Source organism: Solenopsis invicta, chromosome 14 (genome assembly GCF_016802725.1).
Source record: "Solenopsis invicta isolate M01_SB chromosome 14, UNIL_Sinv_3.0, whole genome shotgun sequence".
Classification (NCBI taxonomy): Eukaryota; Metazoa; Arthropoda; class Insecta; order Hymenoptera; family Formicidae; genus Solenopsis; species Solenopsis invicta.
The window spans coordinates 2888728-2912870 of NC_052677.1; the positions used below are offsets into that span (position 1 = coordinate 2888728).

The 24143-nt window shown below is 37.7% G+C and overlaps 2 protein-coding genes across 9 annotated transcripts in view; one reads left to right on the plus strand and one right to left on the minus strand.

Annotated features, from left to right (window-relative positions):
• The window catches only part of LOC105193022 (snRNA-activating protein complex subunit 3), a 144711-nt gene extending 133143 nt beyond the window's left edge, over nt 1–11568 (plus strand). The window contains exon 6 of the mRNA XM_039457540.1: nt 11348–11568. Within this exon, the coding sequence (XP_039313474.1) occupies nt 11348–11468 (121 nt within the window). The 3' untranslated portion in view covers nt 11469–11568. The remainder of the gene's footprint in view (nt 1–11347) is intronic.
• LOC105193024 (protein O-mannosyl-transferase TMTC4) overlaps nt 1–24143 on the minus strand; it is a 133927-nt gene that overhangs the window by 53256 nt on the left and 56528 nt on the right. For all 8 annotated transcript variants that reach the window (XM_026140053.2, XM_026140051.2, XM_039457537.1 and 5 more), the window contains 2 exons: nt 11057–11198; nt 10861–10975 (listed from right to left, as the gene is read on the minus strand). In XM_026140053.2, the coding sequence (XP_025995838.1) occupies nt 10861–10975; nt 11057–11198 (257 nt within the window). The remainder of the gene's footprint in view (nt 1–10860; nt 10976–11056; nt 11199–24143) is intronic.

Genomic DNA, 24143 nt, shown 5'->3' on the forward strand with positions numbered 1-24143 from the left:
TTCTCTCTCTCTCTAAATTGACAGCCTTTGGTCAGCATGGGGTAGCGTTCTTTTATCTGCACATGATTTAATCTTTATTAAATATAATATCAAAATACGATGACGTACCAACAGAATGATCATCTGCAGAAATTATGAAAATTTTAATGAGGTAGGCTTTTTATCTGAGATTCAAGACATTGATTGGACTCAAGTTTGGAACTCGGATTGTATTAATCGTAAAGTGGAGGTACTCAACGCAAGATTGCTGGAATGCTACAATAAGTATGCACCGCTTCAGCGGATTGATTTCAGGAATCTTCCTGCTCCGTGGATCACCAATGAACTCAAGGCTGCAATGCGTGAAACAGATATGGCAAGACGGACTTGGCGTAGGAGGCGAGACGACGTGAGCTATCAACGTTTCAAAATCTTGAGAAACAGTGTGCAGAGCGCAGTTAGGGCTGCGAAGCGTGAGTACTATCTGTCAGCCTTTGTACGTCCAAGTAACTCTAATGAGGTGTGGAGCCGGTTGAAGCATCTAGGACTGGTTAAAAAGAGGGGTGTCAACGGCCCTCGTCAACCTTCTGTGGATGAGCTCAATGATTACTTTGTGCGGTCTGACGGAGAAGTAACAATGAACAACTTCGATGAACTTAGTTTGACCCTCGAACAAGACAGGGTTAGCGAGGATGACTTATATTGGAAGTATGTCACTCCATCGGACATCTTCACCGCAGTCAAGGATCAAGTCGAATGCCACTGGCACTGACGCAATAGCTCCTAGGCTGATCAAGTTGGTGCTCCCGTACATCATGCCGATTATTGAGCACATCTTTAACTTCTCCCTGATGCAGGGAGCATTTTCTGCACAATGGAAGACAGCTCGGGTGTGTCCGATCCTGAAGATCAGGAATCCAACCTTGGTGCAGCACTACAGGCCAATTTCCATTCTTCCTTCTCTGTCAAAGGCACTGGAAAGGTTGGTGGAAGAGCAAATTTGCTCATATCTAGAGACCTCAAATCTTCTTGATCTGTATCAGGCTGCTTATAGAAGGAGCTTCTCTACACAGGCGTGTCTGTTGCGTACGCTGGATGACATTAGATATGCAGCGGATCGAAGGAAGGTCACGGTCTCAGTCTTTTTTGATTTCTCAAAAGCGTTTGATAAGGTCCAACATCATATTCTCCTTAACAAACTAAAGAGTCTGTGTTTCTCGCGCCCTGTACTTGGTTGGGTGGCATCGTATCTGAGTAGTAGAGCGCAGGTTGTCTGTGATGGTGCGACGGGGGTTTCTTCCAGGGAGCTAGCGGTTGCGGTGGGTGTTCCTCAGGGCTCAGTGCTGGGACCGTTACTCTTCACTCTCTATCTAGCGGATTTCAAGAATGCTCTAAAATATTGCAAATATAATTTTTATGCTGACGACCTGCAAATATATCTGCACTGCGAACCTTGTGACTTGGTTGAGACCATCTCCAGGGTAAATGAGAACATTGCCTCCATAGTGGCATAGGCGGCTTCCAACAAGCTCATCCTCAACGCGGCCAAGACGCAAACCATCATTTTTGGTTCGGCTCGCTATATTAATGCTATTGATGTAACGTTGTTGCCGAACTTGTCAGTTGGGGATGCTGCAATTGAATTTTTGACACACATTAAATATCTGGGAGTGACAATTGCCAACAATCTATCGTGGGATAGACAAATAGCAAGTGTAACAAGGAAAGTCAGATCAGTCTTGTATCAGCTGAGGCTGAGCAGACACCTTTTACCAGAGACACTGAGATCTAGACTTGTGAAGGCCTTGATTTTTCCGCACTTTGATTACTGCTGCACGGCGGTTACGAACATCACGGCAGAGCAAAATCTTAGGCTGTACAGGGCCATGAATGCTGGTCTGAGATTTGTCAATGGCATAAGGTGGGATGACCATGTTACACCTCATTATCGGGCACTTCGGTGGCTGAAGCCGGATGTCAGAAGGCAGTATCTCATCGGATGCCTATTGTACACTATCATGAAGACCCAGAAACCGGATTATTTGTTCTCAATGTTTGTGCTCAGGACTGAGAAATCGACCAAGGTTACAAAAGCATCTGAGGACTTACTCGCTCTACCACTGTGCCGTACAGAAATCTACAAAAAATCCTTCTGTTCTGTTGCAGCGGAATTGTGGAATAACATTCCGTCTGCTATTCGCAATGTGGTCACAATAACAGGGTTTAAACAAATGCTCTATGCGCACCTGCTCTTGAGACAGAACGGGGACTGATGCCTTGCCTGCTTTGTTGATGTGGTTGCATGGTTTCTAAATTGTTTATATGTTTGCTCGTGTGTGCATGTGCATGCCTGCTTACCTGCCTATTGAAATTGTATGCGATTTCACACATATACACGTGCATGCTAGCACGCAGGCACATGCACGCAAACACATTATTATTGCACTATAACTGTGTGGCTTTAATAATTATATCTGTATGCTTTTTTTTTTGTTGTTTCTTTTGTAAAATTGCTGGAGCGCTTGAGGGGACTTGTCCCAGAGCGCTAAATAAATGCTGCTTTCTCTCTCTCTCTCTCCTCTCCCTCCCCCCCCCCTCTCTTTCTGGTAAGTACAGTTTTAACACGCCTTTCTTTTGCTCCCGTATTTTCGAGAATTTGCTGCCGCTTTCTGCCCTGTAGGGCCGCTTGTTGCAGATCCATCGGTTGGAAGCTTTTTGCTTGACACCTATTCTTAGGGTGAGCGCTTCCTGAGCTGCCGCGGCTTTTCTTTCACGGCTTTTGTACCTATCACCACCGCCTAACCTCACACTTCGGACCGGCTCACTTGTGCTAGTTTCCACCGTCAGCTGTTCGAGTCTGTTCTTGCACGCCACACTCTGGCCCGTTTGTCTGCGCGCGCCGCTCTGAGGTTTGTTCATACGCGACACGCTTGCCTGCGCGCGTCGCCATTGGTCCGAACGTAAATTGTCCGCCAACCAGTTTATCTTCGCCATGCCGCTCGCTTGCACTAGCTGTAAGCGTTTCATCTCCGCTTCTGATGCCCTGTGCTGCGACCCAAAGCACATTTTCCACAAGAATTGCGCGCATGGTCTGCTTGATTCTGAGTCGGGGTTTTCTGACCCCTCGGTGTTCCCTTGCCCCACATGTTGCGGGCAGGGCCTCCCCGAACGCCTGTCGGACTCTCGTGGCGATTGGCGATTGGCGATGGCGCGGGTGCGACTGCGTCCGCTCAACCGGACCCTGTAAAGGACTTCCTCGCTGTGATGCTGGCCAAGATCAAGGGCATTGAGTGCCGGCTGCAGGACCTGCCTGCGATGTGGGATCGTCTGGGGGAGCTTTCCGCCATAAAGGCGCAGTTGGCCTCCCTGGGGCGCGGCGTCCAGCAATCCTTGGCTGGCATTGAGACCAGGACGGAGGAACTGGCGGCGTCAGTGCGTCCGGTCGACGAGAGACAGGCTGACCTTGATGCCCGCGTCCGTGCTTTGGAGGCGCTGCCTTCTGGTAGTGCGGGCGGCCTATCGAGCGATATCGGGGAGCGGCTGGACGCGCTTGAGCGTGCCAAGCTCAACAATGAACTTATTCTCTTTGGCGTGAAGGAGCTCCCCGCTGAGGATTCCTACGCTGGCGTCGCCTCTGCGCTTGGAGTCGCTGCCTCTCCCGGTTCGTTATCCTGCTTGCGCATTCCGTATAGAGGGGATCGTCCGCGATCTATCATTGTCAGGTTTCCTTCTAATGAGATGCGCAATCGGTGGATTTACGGGAAGAAGTCCAAGGGTATCCTCGAGGGCGCGGAGCTCTCCGGATCAAGAATCGAGGTCAACGAGAGGCTAACGTCAACTGCGAGAAACAATTTCAGCGAGGCAAGGCGTGCGGTGCGTGATGGCAAACTACAACGCGCCTGGGTCCGCAACGGCCTGGTTTTTGTCAGGCGTCACGCCGACACTTCGCCCATTGAGGTTCGTGACGGCGAGCATCTCAACGGTAAGACGGCTGGCCCCTCGCCTCCGGTCGCCGCCTCGTACGCTGCATCGGGCGCTGTGGCTGCGGCAACTTCTTCGTCTGTGGCGTCTGGGCCCCGTCTGCGGCGGGCGCCCGCTGTCAGGCCTCGTGCGCTTCCGGTGGCCTCTGGTAGCGCGTCCGGGACCGCCTGTCACCCATCCTTTATCTGCGCGTGTGGCCTGACGCACATCTGCCGCTGCGGTTGATCGTCTTCTCCGGCTTTGTCATGTTAACTGCCAGTCCCTTCTTCCCCACTTCAGCGACTTCTTGGATTACTTTTCGCGTAATCAGTACGACATTATCGCTATGTCGGAGACATGGCTTAAGCCTCCTGCTTTGGACAATCTTGTTCGCCTCCCTGGATTCTTGCTCCTGCGCGTTGACAAGGTGAGGAGAGGGGTAAGGGGGATTGGCGTTTACGTGCGCGACGGATTCTCGGCAGGCGTGCTGGCATCCTCGCCCGCGCATTACTGCGGCCAGCCCGAATATTTGCTGGTGCGCATCTCCGCTGTGGGACATCGGCCATTCTTGTTAACGATCGTCTATCGGCCGCCTAAGCTAGGCTATATCGTCAACTTTCGGCAGGATTTTGAAAGATTTCTCCCATCCTTCCCAGCCGCGGTCGTGATTGGCGACTTTAACATAAACCTAAACCGACGTTCTTTTGATGCTGACTCCCTGCATGATTTCTGCGAAAGCAATCACCTTTTCATTATTCCATACGCTGCTACTCATCATACTGCTGCGTCGCACACACGGTTAGACCATTGCTTTGTTAGCAATCGGTCTTTCGTGTTGTCGCACTTTCAATGTGCCCTCTCTTTTCTGTCCTGTCACAACCTGATCGGAGTCACTCTGGACTGCAACTTTAATAGACTCCCGCCTCGTGTTATTTCGGTTCGCGATCTCTCAAAACTGATTTCTGAAACGTTACTTGGCTTTCTGGGCGCCCTCGACTGGGCCTCTTTCTATCGGTCCAATGAGCTGGACAATATGACTGCTACTTTTTCTCTACTGCCACTAGTTTTCTTAAGATTGCTCTCGACACCCTTGCTCCGTTTTACTCCATCCGCACTAGAAGATTTCCGGCCCCCTTAATTGATCAGAGCATTCGGCTTCTGATGCGTGCCAGGGATTCTGCCAGGAGAGTATACCGCCGGCATCCCTCTCCCGTCAATCTCGCTAATTTCCGCTCCTTGCGTAATAGAATGAGCGCTTTCTTGGATCCCGTCAGAAACGCTTATCTCGGCCGGCGTTTGGACGCCGCAGCTTCTCCTACACGGTTATGGTCTGAGCTCCGCTCGCTCAGCCTGGCCAGACCACGGTCCTCCGTCTTGCCTCCCGACCTCTCCCTTGATCAGCTTAATTCCTTCTTCTCTTTTTCCTGCCTCCCTCCTCTCTCTTCTCTTACCCCCTGCCCACCCTCTCCCTCTTCTGCATCAGTCCCTCCCTCTTCTCTCCCTGGCCCTTTCCCTCTTCATTTGCTGCCTTATCCGATCCGTCTTCCTTTTACTTCCTACACATAATTGTCACATTCACTGCAATCATTTTCTTGATCAAAAATTACTAACGCATCACTTTATACAAATCACTATCGTCAATTACTATTAGTCACTACTAATCACGCGTGAGAATTACTCAAAAAAAGGAACACGTGTTTACACGACAAACACACGATACATGTTTACAACAAAAAGGTTAGGTTAGGTTAGGTTATATCCTCTTTGCTTTACGAGCGAGCAGTCGATTCGTTTTATTGTTCGCGGTATCACTGTGTAATCAACGTTCTAAAAGTCAAAAGGCGATAATTAAAAATTAAAAATACTGTTGTGCTTGTGACCATAAACTCGAAGATTTCACGGTCATCCCGGACGAGCCAAACGTTGCACTCGCGACGCGTTCACGGCTCATGTTTCTCGAACGACTGTCTCTTGTCTCATATCAAGCTCAGTCTTTCGACCGTCAAAAACTGGAATGACCTTGAAATCTTTGAGATCACGGTCACATGCACGTGTTTCATTTTTTGAGTAATTCTCACGTGTGATTAATAGTGACTAATAATAATTGACGATAGTGATTTGTATAAAGTGATGCGTTAGTATTTTTGAATCAAAAGAATGATTGCAGTGAATGTGACAAATGACGTAATTTAAGAAGAAAAGAGAAAAATCTCGAGTTTAATATGAATATTTTGTCTTTGTGAAGATAAAGGCTGATTGCTGTGTAGGATGATAAGTGAGTATACACGTTCAAATTTGATCGAACTGGTCTCTCTCTCTCTTTCTCTTTCACTCTGCATTTTTATTGTTCAATCACGCATTTTAAATATGCTATTTTAAACTAAAAAAAAAATTTTTTACACTACAGAATTATTAAAAGCAAGACGTCAAATAATTAAATATCGTTTTTAATTCTAGCATTATTTCAGGGTGAGTGTATGAATTGATAAATAAATAAGAAAAGATGAGAATGGGATAGAGGCTTTGAAAGAGCGAGAGAGAGTGAGAGAGAGAGGGAAGGGAGCGAAAGCAGTGTTCTAGCTGTCACCTTATCACTGCAATCGCCTCACGCAATCGCCCGTATCAAACGGTGAATTGCGCCGGCCCTGCCTTACTGCTATACGCGCCCGGTTATTGGATAACTATTTTCTTTTATTATTTAAAAACTACGCTTCGGACAAATTTTTGCCAAAGGAAAAGTTGTTTCACAATAATCTCAGAAATATGTCTCTTTAAGGACATAAGGTTATTCTGAATCAGCCTGTATATACAGGGTGATTCAAAACGACCCATGTGTCCCTGTAAAGACGTGTTCTTGAATAAATTCTGAGACGATTTTTCCTGTACGAAAAATTTGTCCGACACTTACTTTTTGAATAATAAGAGGATAAAGTTAGCGAATCACGGGCCGTGTACACATGGTAGACAAAGGCGGCGCAACTCACCGTTCGACGCGGGCGCTTACCTGTGTCGGACGGTGAGTTGCGCCGCCTTTGTCTACCATGTGTACACGGCCCGTGATTCGCTAACTTTATCCTCTTATTATTCAAAAAGTAAGTGTCGGACAAATTTTTCGTACAGGAAAAATTGTCTCAGAATTTATTTAAGAACACGTCTTTACAGGGACACATGGGTCGTTCTGAATCACCCTGTATATATATATATATGTACAGGGTGTCCCAAAATTCGCGCATTCGGAGTACAAGATGTGATACTTTATGATAAAAGAAACAACTTTTTCCTTTAGCGTGCGAAAAGTAGTTTTTGCAAGGGAGCACTTTAAAGTTAACGAATAAGCGTTTTTTGCTCTGTGGCGCTCAGGGCCGGCGCGCGCGTTCCTCACTCACTTGTACCTAGTCATTGGCTAGTAGTTGTAAGTAATGTCTTAAGATGCTGATACAATTCTGTTATAATTAGTTACGACATTTTAAGACTGTAGAATCAATGAATATCAGCCGTTAACCTCTTCTGTATTGCTTAAAATATGAAAAGTTAATAAATTAAATATTGATTTCATTCCTTACGTAAGAAATAAATAAAAAGTTATCTGATTCCGTAGGTTTATTTGAAAATAAAGATTTAAAAAAACAAAGAATTTGTTCAAAATTATTAATTTTTTAATTTTATAATTATTACGTAATTATGTAAAATTAGTAATAGTAATAGAATCGTATCAGCATGTTAAGACATTACTTACAATCATTAGCTAACGACTAGGTACAAGTGAATAAGAAGCGCGCGCCGGCCCTGAGCGTCGCAGAGCCAAGAACGCTTTTTCGTTAACTTTAACGTGCTTTCCTGCAAAAACTACTTGTCGCACGCAATTTTGCTAAAAGAAAAAGTTGCTTCTTTAATCGTAAAGTATCACGTCTTCTACTCCGATTGCGCGAATTTTGGGACACCCTGTATATATATATATATATATATATATATACATATATATATATATATATAACGTTGGGAAAACAAGAGTGTCTAATCTCTAATCCGTCAACGCGGCTTTTCCTCGAGTCCTAACTCTTTGGGCGCAGCAAAGATCCCGAAATACCTTATTGACGTGCTAGGACGGCCGCCGGGCACAACACTCTTTTAAAGTTTTAACGCAATACGAGGGTGTTCTAATAAGTAATAGGATTTGAAATAAAAATGCAATATTCAGTTAAACCGGTTTTACCGTCACATAGCCTCATCTTTCTAATAACGTCTGTTAAAATTTCAGCCTACTCTGTCTATTAGTTTTGTGTTCATAGCCGATTAAAGTGAACGTCTCAGTCATTTTCGTAAATATGGAAAAAGAGCAAACAATATCGGAAAATCGTTAAATTGGTTGTATTGGGATACAAACTGCTCCCCTATTCGCCGACGGCCCGATGGGGGAGCAGTTCGTACCCCATTCAACCAGTTCGTACCCAATTCAACCAGTTTAGTTCGTTTCCCACACCGTTTGTTCTTTTTCCATATTTACGGACTGAGACGTTCACTTTAATCGGCTGCCAACACAAAACTAATAGACAGAGTAGGCTGAAATTCTAACAGGCGTTGTTAAAAAAATTGGAACTATATGATGGTAAAACCAGTTTCACTGAATATTGCGTCTTCATTTCAAATTCTATTACATATCAGACCACCTTCGTATGTTTCAAATGAAAAAAACTGATTTTCTTCAAAAAAATGTTACACCCCCTAAAATTAAGATTGGGCACGTATAAAAAAATATGTGTATTCCTTATTTTAATCTGTACTACAACATATTAAAGGCTCGTTAAAATCGGAGAGGGATAATTCCTGAGTGCACGAACGGGAGCGCGTACAAGCGTGTAGAGACGTTTTTAATTATTTTTGGAAAATGTTAGAACATAACTTTATCCATACATCGTTAAATTTGTAATAAAATAAGTTTATTTTGCTTATAAAAAGAAATAAAAATTTTGAGAAAAACAAATAAGTGGAGGGAAAAAGTATAACAAAATTAAAAAAATTTTTTCACTGTTATAAAGTATTCTTCGAGCCATTTAATTTTGAATTAGAACATTTTTCTCTATCTTTTATAGTTTCGATATACGCTTCGAAAGAAAAAAAAACCGATCTTTTTCACTCCCTGAAAGTGCAATCGGGCACATATAAAAAAATACGTGTTCCTTATTTTTATCTGTACTACAATATATTAAAAGCTTGTATAAATTTAAGGCGGACACTTCCATATGCTTCCTTGTAAGTTTAAGGTATAAATATTTTACAATTATTTCAAAAACCATTTGATTTTTTATTTAAAATGTTACCATGCTGAATGTAATATTTCATGCAGTAATATTTCTACACGTATATGAATTAATTATATTTCTAAATATTTTACACAATTAAAATATTTTTTTCAATTATTAAGACTCCTGAGTACTCGCTGCGGCCATATTGAAGTTGTGACGTCAGAAGCGAGAAATTGCGTGAAATATTAAATATGTTATTTTGTCCGACGTGTCATTTGTAAATAAAATCAATTTAGATAAAACAGACTAATCAAATAGCTTTAAAACACTAATAAAAATGAATCAAGACTATCCTTTTTTCACATAATAGTCAGTAAATAATCGTAAAAAACATGTAAAGTAAAGCTATAAACAGGAAAACACATGGTTAAGCTAAAGTTTCTGACGTGCGATTTATAAATAAAGACAGTTTGGATAAAACAGACTAATCAGATGGTTTTAAAACACTTGTAAAAATGGTAAAGACTATCTTTTTTTCATCTAGCAATCAGCAAATAGTCGTAAGAAGCACATAAAGTGACACCTATTCAGACAGGAAAATACACAGATAGCTATTGAAAGGAGTGAAAAATGTGTTTTTATGTATAAAATTCAAAGAAACTTTATCGCGATCCATTGTTACAAATTTAGTAAATACGAGACAAGTCATATTTTCATAATAAAACACACAATAGCAAAATGACATACACGACAACATCTCATCGTCAATTTGTTACGTTTCACGTCTATTGGTTCTAATTTTGTCTGCGGCAGAAGTCGTTACCGTCAACGCGGAGTTCTCGGCTGAGAAATCAGGAGCCTGAAGCAATTTCTTTTTAAATTTAATTTTGCAAATATTAAGATGAATCGACTATTATCATAGTTTTGCCAAAATACATGTACTATTTCAAAATTATATATAGTACACAAACAATTATCAATATTTTATAAAGATCAATACTTTTACATTTATTTTTGTAAATATATTTACATCATTGTAAATTATAATTTTTATGCAAAATTTTATCATATAATTTAATAAATGTTGTCCTTTCAGAGTTGAATTTGATGTGTCGAATATTGTATTTTTGACGGATTCAATAATTTCGAAAACACCTAAATAACAAGTATCAAACAAATCCAATCAATTTTGATAATTTTGTCTGCCACATTGGATCAACATTTTAAATTTTTGACATCAAATTCATAATCAGTGACCTCGAAAACTCTTAAATAGCAAATTTCAAGAGAATTCAGTTCATTTTAATGATTTTTTCCGCCATATTGTATCCGCCATTTTAAATTTGGAATTTTTAGCTTTGGATTCATAATCGGCGATCTAAAATACCCTCAGATACTGATTTTAAAGTATATAGGTTATTAACTAAAATTTTATGTAAATAAATTTAATCACTAGAAATGGCAATCTTTCAGTATATATTTATTAATAACAAATTTATTTAAAATATGGTTCTCTAAATTGAATTATTAGTTAGAGGAAACTTGACAATCCAGCAATACCAAACGTGTTAAAAGAATACGTGAAAAAATTGATTTGTTATTAAAACATAGTTGGTTGATAGGTGTAACTTCCAGACCTGCACAATGCAGCAAAGAATTAATTTAAGTAAACACAAACCTAAATCATCTAGTAGCAGTATCATATTTGTCCACGCTCGTTTATGCGTGGGCTTTTGTCTAGTTGCGTTTATCCAAGCCTTCAACGCCTTATCGTGTTGCTTTTGTTCCAGATACTATCATAAATTAAAGCGAATTATAATACAATATTCTCTCAAAAATAGATTAAAATTATATTTTATCATTATAATACTCACTAATACACCTAGATTATAATAACAATCTGGATAATTTGATCGGTATTGTAAAGCTGTGAAGTAGCTCGCTTCTGATTCCTCATATTTTTTCAGTGCCGACTGGACTATACCTAGATTCATCCATGCCGTAGAAAAGTCTTTCCTAAAAATTATAAGTCTTATGAATATATATTTATATGCTTGCATTTATAATGTATGTCAATTTTTTTAACTTGTATCCATAAAGTAAGATTAAGGAGAGATAATTGCATAGACTGAGAAGAAAAAAGTTGATCACGAAAAATGTTCCAGGTTCGTTGAACGGAATAGTTTGGACCATTGCGTCGCCATATTGAATCAGTATCATGAAGTAAGTTATGATCAGTATATAAATACAATCTGTCACATTGCGTGTCACTATACAGAAATATAATTTGTATTTTTAATTTCTAATATAAATAAAATGCTTATTAAATAAAATGACTTGTTGCATGGATGGCTGTAAATTTAGGCGAGAGAGAAAAAAATTAGAAAGAAAAAGTTCATTTACACCTCACACAAGAAATTTTCAAATTTTAAAAAGTACTTTTTTTTATTTTTTGTACATATTAACAAATATTATAAATGTTTATGTTAATTAAAAGTAAAACTTTAATTTGTTTTATAGAATGAAATAATGTTTCTTTCTTGGCATAAGATGTCTGCTAGAAATATAAAAATTAAAAAAAAATAGCAGATTTTGCGGAGATTAGCAGAATTGCATTTTAAACCAAAAGATATTATTAAAGAAGACGCATTTATATAAACCATAATATAGATAGATTAGTAGCAACACTTGCTATGCAATTCAATTTTCATTGCGCATGACCGTAGCCGCCATGTTCCTAGCCGAAATACACAATAACCTAACCTTCAGATTACAGCAGTAAAGCAATCTCACAGACTTTACATTATGGACAGTTGTAAAAATTGACAATTTTAATAATTAATAAAATGAGTGCAAGAGTATATTGTGCTGCTACAGATTGTTCTAACAATTTTTAGAATTGTTCTTACAGTTTTTTCTGATTTCCGAAAGAACTGGAACGGTAATTAACCTTTCACAAATACCGCATCGTGAATCGGTGAGAAAACATTATATTTTTTTAAAACTTTGAGCTTAAAATAATCTAAAATAATTCTGATAGACTTTCAATATTATTTAAAAATACGATTTTATAATTATGTGATTCAAAATGTTTCTTACTGTACGTGTCCGAATAATTCAAAATCGAAAAATTACTTTAAAAGATTCACGATATGCGAAAAGTTAAATATCTTTTTATACTATAAAAACAACAAAAACTAAATATACTTTATATATTATATTTTATATCAGAATTAGTTATCAATGTTATTCACAGAATGACAATGAATAATCTGATTTCATTATCATAACTACATCAATTAATAATATATGTACTGTTTTTCAGTGATAGTGATTTTGGAATAACAATTTGATAAATAAATATAAAATTTAAGAAATAAATTTATTGCTATTGATTTCTATAGTTTTCCTAAACGAGTTACCAAAGTCCTGTACTCTTTTATTCAAAATCTTTAATAGACTTTCCACATTTCTTTCACAAAACCAAGATTTATATATAATGAAGGCCTTGATTGAATTTGTTAATCATGAGTCAATCTTTCTTACACAGTCATTTAAATAATATAACACTTTCATCATATTAATATTACGTTAAAATATTATATTAAAATTACCCTTAATAATATTAATATAATTTTATTACCATCTGACTCTTCTATGTTATTCTTATATTTTATACATTATATAAATGTCAAAGATAAATGTTTATAAATGTTAATAACATTTACAACAAAAAAATATTTTACTCAAAATTAAAAGAAAGTCCAATTAATTATGTGTAATCAGTAAATACAGTTATTCGGTAGTCTATTTCGATTTAAATATTACGGGATAAACGCCATTTTAGGCTCAGAATGTGGCGGCTGGTCTCAAGGTCATGAAATTTGACTACATGAAGTCAAAGGTACCGCCACGAAGTGTCACTACTATTATATCTATACTATGGTACAAACAGATGGAACAGTAATTTATGTACCAAGACAAAGACGAAAATTAAAAGGAATGGTTTCTTCAATTTTTCCAGTAAAACAGATAACATATTTTAATCAGATAAAACAGTGCTGTCAGCTACTTGCAACTTTCGGCCGGATTTTTCGACGCACGCCTATTGCTCTCCTCCCACCGCTCGCGTCTCAGCAGCGGCGCCATCGGATGGTGTAACTAAAGAGCGCGACACATCGTCTCAGGACCGTGCGTAATATAAAAGTTATAAGATCATGAGCACTGATGCAAACGTCTTCTTTTTTAATATCAAATATTTTATCTCTGATAAATTCATATGAACAGTTTAGAAAATAGAATTAATTTATTATTTCTGCAAATATTCTTCCTTTTCTTTTTTTTGCTTTAATATCTGTAAATGTTTACACTTTTTCTACGCAAATTATTTTCTTATTCTTTGTTAATGAAATAAGCTTTACTAGAGAAACCACTTTACAAAAAATGCTTCAATAATAGAGTGATACGGACACCTATTATTTAGTTTGGTATAATTATATATTATAATTAGTTTTATATACATATAATGATTTTAAATAAACCAATATAATTAAAAAGGTACTTTAAAAATTTTGAATTTTAAATAATAAATAAATTGAACAAATTTTTAATTTTACAGTACACATACGTTATAATATACGTAATAATAGTATAATAATAATTATTTAATTATATAATAATAAAATATTACTTAAATGTAATTATTAAAATATCGAAAAAAAAATTTCAATAACTTTTGTAGAATTATTAGACATTAAATAATTAGACTGTTTTATGACTCATGATCATATAATTTTTGTATTACGCACGGTCCTGAGACAATGTGTCGCGCTCCTTAGTTACGCCGTCCAGCGGCGCCGTTGCTAAGGCGCGAGCGGTGGGAGGGGAGCAATAAGCGTGCGTCGAAAAATCCGGCCGAAAGTTGCAAGTAGCTGACAGCACTGAGATAGAACATAAAAAATTTTCAACTGAATATAACCGCTCAGAAACAGTTTTACATTCAGTTTTTGTATTTAGGTATATGTTATGTGCGTGTGAATAAACATGTAAGATATTTCATTTATTACCCTTTTCTCTCTGTAGCAATATATATAATTATATATATATATTCTTTTCAATCTTATAATTTCACTAAATATTTAGTCATTGATTATGTAATATACATTATATATATTTCACACTCCGGCGATATCTCCTCTCTAAAATAGATTTCATAACATTAATTATAATAAACACTATGAAATTACATATTGTTTATACAATCCTTATTTATTTTTATTTTATCTTTACTTACTCTATATATGCTTTAGCTATACTATTTTAGCATAGCTATTGGCACATTACATGTTACATTTAAAACATTTATACTATTTAAAATAAAGGAAACAAAATAAATAAATATAATTAGGCTCATATAATAAATACAAAATAAAAGAGAATAATAGAGAGCTGATGAGCCGCGTAAGTTGTTATACGCCAAAAACAAAACAAAACATGTTTACGAGATTCAAACGTTTCGACTTTTTAATTATTGGTCATCTTCAGTGAAATACAAAATAATCTATAAACAATAAACTTGTGGTAAAAATTTCGTAGTTAAGATATAATTAAACGAACATATGTGTAAAAATATACCAAAAATTAAAAAACTCTGCGCTATCCGCTTATTAAAATGAAACGCTTTATTCCGTGGTGGCCTCGTGGAACGTGCCAAAGAGATAGAATTATTGGAACAGTTGATAGCAACACAGACTGCAAGTTAAGGGAAATGCAACCGGTCACAATAAGATATAAAAAAAAAACAACATTTTTTTAAATTAAAAAGAGTAATAATATAAGCAATAAGTTGAAAATTTAAAAAAGTTGTAAAGAAAAACGTAACAAATAAATAAAATAAAATAAAACCGTGATAAATTAAAAAGATAACTTCTTTACAATTTTATAATTATTTACTTCTTTACAATTTTATAATTATTGACTTGTACAGCTTACCTTATTATCTTTTTAATTTATCACGGTTTTATTTTATTTTATTTATTTGTTACGTCCTTCTTTACAACTTTTTAAATTTTCGACTTATTGCTTATGTTATTACTCTTTTTAATTTAAAAAAATATTTTTTTTGTTATCTTATTGTGACCGTTTGCATTTCCCTTAATTTGCAATCTGTGTTGCTATCAACTGTTCCAAGAATTCTATCTCTTTGGCATGTTCCACAAAGCCACCACGGAATGAAGCATCTCATTTTAATAAGCGGATAGCGCAGAGTTCTTTGACTTCTAATTTTTGGTATATTTTGACACATATGTTCTTTTAATTATATCTTAACTACGGAATTTTTAACATAAGTTTATTGTTTATAGATTATTTTGTATTTCAGTGAGGATGACCAATAATTAAAGGGTCAAAATGTTTGAATCTCGTAAACATGTCTTGTTTTGTTTTTGGCGTATAAGAACCTGCGCGGCTCGTCAGCTCTCTATTATTCTCTTTTATTTTGTATTTATACCATTTATTTTTTTACATTATATTAAAAAATTTTCCACTCACACTGTAACATATATTTTTCTAACCTTTTAACCAAAAACACTCCAGGACACGTATGACAGCGTATATCATTTTATCTTTGTCTAACATTTAGTGAACAGCAAGGATAAAATTAGTCCAAGATGGCGATGCTATGGTCCAAGTTATTCCGTTCAACAAACACGGAACATTTTTCGTGACCACTTTCAATCTCTGTAGTTACTTGTCCTTAATCTTACTTCATGCTTGTATCACAAATAAAAAAAAAAAAGAAAGATTATACAGATTGTTCCGTTTTAAACAATCTAGTCAAATACCTCGAATATTCAGCAGCCAAGAGGTTTTAATAAAGTAACAAAAGTTACATACTTTGAAAGGACAAATGGTAATAAAATCAATTTTAAAAAAAAAACTTTTTAAGGTCATATAATTTTTTTATACGATTCTTCTAGTTATACCTACAGGGTGATTATTAATGACTGTTCCCACATTTTACTCTGAGAGCATTTATACCAACAGAACTGTAATATACTAAGCGCTCGTTAGATGACAGCTGCTTCGGTCGGCACGCGCACGCGCGGCCCAAGAAATGTCGAGTAATACGTATAGACCCTTGCTGAAAATTTTTTCTCAGATTACTTTTATATAATTTCTCAGAATATCTGTATAGTTTTTTCAGATTTTTTCATAAGAATTGAATTGCTTTTTATAAATACTTTAAATGTCTATACCTTTTCTCAAAATTTTTAAATGTGTTAACTATGAAGTATCCTTAAATTTTTATTATTTTTTGTTCTATAATTTCAGATAAAATGTTATAACACTTTCTTAATTAATTTTTTTCCAACAAAAAATGAAAAATACCATAACTTCTCAGAACGATTCCATAATTATGAGAAGTTTTTATGTTTTCCCCAAAAACATCCCTGATAAAAGTTTTTTTCGTAATCTTTATACGAGAACATTTTTCGAAAATAATTAAAATTACTTAGAAAGTGTACATTTTCTCTTTGAACTTTTCATACGTGTGAATTTCGAAATGTTCTGAGATTTCTCATCCTACAATTTTTATAAAATACTTTTAAGTATTTTAAATTTTTTAACATTTTATCTGAAATTATAGAACAAAAAATAATAGAAATCTTAGGATACTTCATATCATCAGTTAAAACATTTAAAAAATTTGAGAAAAGATGTAGACATTTAAAGTATTTATGAAAAGTAATCCAATTCTGATGAAAAAAATCTGAAAAAACTATAAAAAAGTAGAGATTCTGAAAAATTATATAAAAGTAATTTGAGAAAAATCTTTCAGCAGGGGCCTATATGTATCACTCGGCACTACTCGGGCCGTGCGCACGAGTGCCGGCCGAAGCAGCTGTCATCTAACAAGCGCTTAATATATAACAGTTTTGTCGGTATAAATGCTCTCAAGGTAAATCATGGGAAGAGTCATTGATAATCACCCTGTATAAAGATATTAAAGTTATTTAAAACATCAATAGTTGATATAAAAAAATGTCTGAAACATTTTTGTTTGTCAAATTTAGTTTTCGAAATATTCGATTGTTTAAAATGGGACACTCTATGTTTACACCTAGTTTACAGCGAACACTTGATATGCGGATCAAGTACTATATTCGCATCATATCGCATGGTACGCTCACAAGGGGAGGATCAGGTGAGTCACTCTGGGATTTTGATCCCAATTTTTTTAGTTACTCTGGAGACAAAAAGAAGTTTACGTCTCCCGGCGTTTGATCGAATAGGCCTTAGTTTCAAAATAATAAATTTATGAAAATTGGCCGTCCCGCGGCGCGCCATATGAGTTTTCCCGGTAGCTGTTTTCCCAATCAGTGCAATCGGCTCCGTGCGTTAAGTGCTTGCTTCATAATCGTAAGATCCGGGTTCGCTCCTGGATGTGTGCAATATTTTTTTCTTTTAACAAGTGTATTTATTTATCTTGATGATATTGATATAGTATACAAATTTCTAAAATAGAAAATTAAATTTAATATTTATTACTTTCTAAACATTAATTTAAATTTAAATTTAATTTGAAGGAAATTTGAATTCAGGTAATAATATTTAAAATAATAAATAGGTAGTAATAATAATAATATATAAGTTATTTAAAATGGATAACATATGCGGTATGGCCAATTTTCACAAATTTATTATTTCGAAACTAAGGGCTATTCGATCAAACGCCGGGAGATGTAAACTTTTTTTTCGTCTCCAGAATAACTAAAAAAATTGGGTTTGAAATCCCAGGGTGACTCACCTGATCCCCTCCTTGTCAGTGTAAATGCTCGCGGATTACTTTAGTGCGCTGTAGTCTGATACTACTGAATCACGACTATCAGACCATTTTGGTACGTGTATCAAAAAATTTTTGCGCGATATAAGCACTTGATTCGTATTAAATCCACCATTTATTGCACTAACAAGAAGATGACGGGAATTGCGAAACGCACAATCAGATAAGCCATCCCTGCCAAAAAAAGTGCGATTAAAACCGATTTAAAAAAAGTAATCCGAATTTATCGGAATTCTGCACCAAAAATACGGTATTAAGACCAATTGAAAATACGATCGGAAGTAGTACAATTCGGACGAATTAATATTGGAATAAATCCATTTCAACCCAAAATTACAGGATTTCATAAATTATAATTAAATCGAATTTTAATGCGACGTGACACTGACAATTCTTGTGTGCCATTTTTAAATAAAGAGATATTTTCATGACAACACTGTAAATCACATTAACAAATTTATAAAATTGTCCAAAAACTATGCTTTTTTTGATGGTTAATAAACAAGTGTCAAGAAAAAAAATAGTTTTCAAACAATTTTACAAAGGGTATAGCGGAATAAGAAAGGTGACTGATTTTGGGCCTCGCGCGTAAGCAATCTAGAGCAAAATATACACCTAGATAAAAGAAAATTTTGTGCCAAGTGTATTTTTTTCATTTTAGAAGACCTCCACAATTTTGAGATATCGCAAGAAATATGAATTTTCATTAATATTTTTTTTCTCGTTAAATCTAAATTAATCTTTATAAAAAAATCATGGTTATAAAGGGTATCTATATACATAAACTTTTGTCGTTCTGTACTAAAAATTTTGTTTTTAAAAAGATCTAGAATTTTTAAAATCGCATTATCTTTTGATCTAAAATAGTGGGCATTTTTTAAAAAATTCAGTGGATGAGTCATATAACATATTATATTCAAGATTTTTTCAAATTTTTGAATTGATGAAACGTATTAAAAAAAATAAAAAACGATTTTTAAAATTATTTTTCGGTCTTAAGTACATCCAATTGACATATATTACGTTGTTTTTAAACACAATTATCCGATTATACATCTGCAAACAGTAGTATAAAATTATAGAGTTCACGTAATTTAAAGTATGAGATTTCAATTCTTTTTTTAGACAGTAAAATTTAACTGTAGTAGTAGGTACTTTATTCCTTGCGGAGTACATTGCGGACTTCCGCTCCGCTTACATAGTTTCAACCTTTTTATTCATTGCTTCTTTTACAACGCACGAGAGAGAGAGAGAGAAAAATCACTCATCCATCCATACCTCCACACTCATTCTTTGGACCTCCGTTTACGCCGCTTTCTTCCACCCTTTCCTCTCTTCCTTCTACACTCTCATTCATACCCAGCCACCCTCCTCCCTCCCGCATCTCCTCCAATTTTCTCATCCAAACTTCTCCCTCCCCCCTCTCACCTAAAACCTCTCCTACCATCTCCTACCATCTCCTCCCTTCTCCGTCCCCCAATCCGTGCAAGCCTCCCATATATGCTCCCACGTTTCCTCTCCCAATCCACATATCCTACACTTTCTTTTCTCTTTCTCTTCCCAGTATCTACCTCCTCTCATACCATCTCCTAACCTAAACCTCGCAATCCTTTTCCATCTTTCCTCTTTCCAATCCCTCTTCAAGTACTCCGGCACTCCCTTTACCTTCACTCTGCTGTACCATCTGTTGAACTTCGAGCTCCTAATTTTTTCCCACCTTTCCTCTTCCTGCCGCATCCTCTCTCTTGCCACCACCTCTTCCCCCCTTAACCCTCCCTCATCTCTCAACTTTTCTATCTCCTTGATGTTCCAGCTTTTTTCTTCATAGAAACTTCTTTCTTCCTCCCATTTTCCTATCACCTTTCCCTCCTTCGCTCTACCTCTTATCTCCTCCCAACACAACCTTGCCAACTCCCCCCCTCCTCCTTCTCCCAGTTTCTTTTCATAACTCCATGCCCTCATTCCTGCCCTTCCCCTTAATTTTTCCCTCTGCATCTCCTCCCTTACCATGTACCCCGGTGTGTACCTTCCCACCCCTATTACCCATTTCAAGTACCTGTCCTGTATCCTCTCTACCTTTTCCCTTTCTTTCCACCCCCAAATTTCTGCCCCATAGCTAACCACCGTCCATACCAACCTATCAAATAACCACATCCTTCTAGCCCAGTTTTTTCCAAATTTCCTTTCCCTATTCCCCATACTTCTCTCATCACCACCGCTCCTTTTTTGACTCTCTCCTCTATATGTTCTTTCTGTCCCCCATTTGCCATCATCATGTAGCCCAAATATTTATACCTTTTCACTTCCTCTATTTCATTTCCTTTCCATTTCCATATTATCTTTTTCTGTCTCCCCTCTTCTACACCTCAACACTTTTGTCTTCTCCACATTTACTTCTAATCTTTTCTGTTCTACATATTCTTCTAATGTTTTTATTAACCCTTTCATCCCTGCTTCATCCTCTGCCACCACCGCCACATCATCCGCGTACGCCAGGGAATTAATTTTTCTTCCTTTCACCTTTACTCCCCCCCATCCCCCCTTCTCCAGTTCCTCATCCAAATCCGCTAGTATTAGTGTGAACATGCATGGGCTCAACGGACATCCCTGTCTCACTCCTCTATTTGTCCAAAAGTTTCCCCCCTCTCTTTCCCCCACCCTTACTCTACTTATTGTTTCCTCCAAAACTTCCTCACACCTCACCACCAGACCCTCTCTCACTCCTTTCCTCCTCATTGTATGTACCAGTATCTCCCTATCCACCGAGTCAAACGCTGCTTTCATATCCACGAACATAACTACTATTTTGCCTTTTGCTTCCGCTATTTTCTTATTTATTAAATAATTTAATACGTATGTGTGATCTATCGTTCCTACCCCTCTCCTAAACCCCGTTTGACTCGGTGGTAATATCCCTTTATTTTCTACTTCTTCCCTCAATCTCTCCGCCAAAACCGCCGCGTACACTTTATACGCCGTTTGCGTAAGCGTAACCCCCCTATTGTCTTCTACCTTTTCCCCCTCCCCCTTTTTCACTATCGATACCACTATCCCTTCTCTCCAATCGTCCGACCATCCCTCTCCCTTCCACACTCTATTACATATCTCCCACAGCCATTCCCTTATTTCTTTTCCCCCATATTTCCATACTTCATTCGTAATCCCATCCCCTCCTGCCGTTTTTCCGTCCCTCAATCTCCTTATCGCCCTACCAATTTCCTCTCTACTAATCTCTTCTTCCTCCTCTATCCCTCTCCCCATTACCTCCCCTCTTATCCTCCACTCTACTCCCCCCAGCACCCCTCTAAAGTGTTTTTCCCACTCCCCCATTTCAATCCCTTCCCTGACTCTTTCTCTTCCTCCTTCCTTTATTCACTACCTTCCACACGTCCTTTTCGGATCTTATTCCTTCTATATCCCTCTCCCATCTTTCCCTCTCCTTTTTCTTCTTCTCCTCATAATGTTCCCTGTACCTCTTTCTCATTTCTTTATATTTTTTCCCTTCTCCCCTCTCTTCCTCCACCATTTTAACTCCTCCATAACCTCTCTTTTTCTATCCCTACATTCCTCATCCCACCATCCTCTCCGTTCCTTCTTCTCTTCCTTCTCTACTCTCTCTAATGCCACTTCTACTTTTCTCTTCATTTTCCTCCAAACCTCCCCTACCCCCTCACCATCACTATCCCTCTTACCAAGGTATTCCTCAAATTTCTTTTTTCCCTTCTCCGTCCAAACCCCCCTTCTTCCTCTCCCTTTCCTTTTCCCGGTCCTCTCTTCCCTCCGGCCCCCTCCCGCCACCCATTCCGTTATCGGCTGATCATCAGAGTCTAACCAATCCTCCACCTTCATCTTTTCCACCTTCCTTCTTGCCTCCTCATTCCCGATCACATAATCTATTACGGTCCCTCCCTTCCCTCCTGTATACGTCCATTCCCCCTCCTCATCCCCCTTTACGCTTCCATTCAATATTGACCATCCCAATTCTCCTATATAACCACATAGCTTTTTTCCCTCTCTATTCATCTTTTCATCCTTCGAGCTCCTCTTTCCCTGTTCTGCCCCTCCCTCTTCATCTTCACCTATTCTTCCCCCCTCTCTCCCCCTCCTAGCATTGAAATCCCCTCCTATTAACACCCTCACCCCTTCCTCTCTGTCCTCCATCCACTCTCTCAGCCTTCCCATTTTTCCCTCCAAATCTCTATTTACATATACTCCTATTAGTCTCCACCACTCCCCCTAAATTTACTTTTACTGCTTGTAATCCCTCCTCTTTTCTTTCCTTATCATCCTTTTCTCTCCCTATCCCTTCCCTTATCCCCACAATCATTCCTCCCATTGCCCTCCCTTTCTTACTCTTCCTTGCCGCCTCTTGCACTTCCCACACGTATCCTTTTGGCAGCCATTTTCGAACTCTTTCCCATCCCTTCTTCTGTAACCAAGTCTCACTCAGGAACATCACATCCCATTCTTTTAGTCTCTCCCTGAAATCCTTCTCTTTATTTTCCATGCCTGCCACATTCCAAAAGCCTATTTTATACTTTTTGCCATCCTCTTTTTTCTTATTCCTCCTCTTTTTCCTATGCTCCTCATTTTCTATATTTCCTTCTATTTCTCCCTCTCCCTCCGTCCACCTCCCTACTAAAAATCCTCTTTCTCTTTTTCCACTCCTCTACCCTTCTCCATCCCCCCTTCCATTCTCTTACTTCTTTTCCGTGCCATTCCCTCAACTCATCCTTAATCTCATCCCATACTCATAATTTCTCCTCAATCCATATTTTCATATAACCTACTCTTACTTTCCTATCTTCCCTTCTTATTCTTTCCGCTTCCTTCCTTATCCACCACTCTATCCTTCTCCCCTTTTCTGTCAGATCATCCACTATCCATTCCCTTCTTTCCCTCAGCTTTGCTTTTCCTTTCATCACTTCAATTTTCTCCCCTACACTTGCTAATCTTACCCATACCATTTCCCTTCCTTCCTTATCTTTTTTCCCTATACTCCTTATCCCTTCTATTCTCGCTGTCGCTCCCGTTGCTCCCACTATCTCTTCTATCTCTTTTCTTAACCCCTCTATTCCCTTCTCCTTTGCTTTCACTCCTTTTACTATTATATTTCTCTTCCTTTCTTCCCTTCTCCTCTTTTCCCCCTCTAACTCTATTCTCTTCATCCTTTTTTCTAATTCCTTCATCTCTCCCTTTCTCCCTCTCTCCATCTGCTTTACCCCTTCCTCTTCCTTCCTTTCCTCATCCCCTTCCTCTTTCTCCTCCCTCCCCCTACCTTTCTCTATCTCTTCCACTCTTTTTTCTAAACTGTCTAATCTTTTCTTCATTTCTTCCATCCATTCCTTCATCTCTGCTTTCCCCTCCTTTACCTCTCTTAATTCCGCTTTAATTTCCTTAAAACCCTCCCTTACTTCTCTTAATATCTCACTCAACCCCCCTTCTTCTTGCCTTTCCAGCTGTTTTTCCGACTGCTTTTCTAGCTGTTTTTCCGGCAATCTCACTACCTTTATACTTTTCTTAAAGATATCTGCCTGTAATGCATCTATCTCCTTCCTTTTCTCTCCTCTCTTAAACGCCTCTATCAGCGATAGACTATATGCTCTATCCCTCATCCCCTCTGCTTTGCTCGGTCTCCCCACCCTCCTCTTCTCTTCCCCTGTCCCCTCCTCTTCCCTTTCTCTCTCCATCTCGTCTTTCCTCTAACCTGCCTACTTCCTATTCACGAGTTTATTTACTTGCAGTCGGGTTGTAAAAGAAAAACAAAAATTTCTTTTAAGTAATCTATATATATATATATTTTTTTTTGTAGAAAATATTTACTAGAAAATATGACTCTTTTATATTTAAGATGATCACTTTTACTCTAAAAAAAAAAAAAAACAATTTAAACAAGTTTTATAATATTTTAGCTTATTTTTATAATTATTATACCGCTGTAGCAAATGCAAAAATATAAAATCATATATTAAGATATTAAATCGATTACTCAAACGTTACTCTAATTCAAAATTTCCCGCTACTGCACTTACTCTCTCCTGCTCTGCTTCTCACTTCTACCGCCCGATGTCGCTACCCTCCCTCTTTTCTGCTTTCTCTCTATACTCTAAACCTGC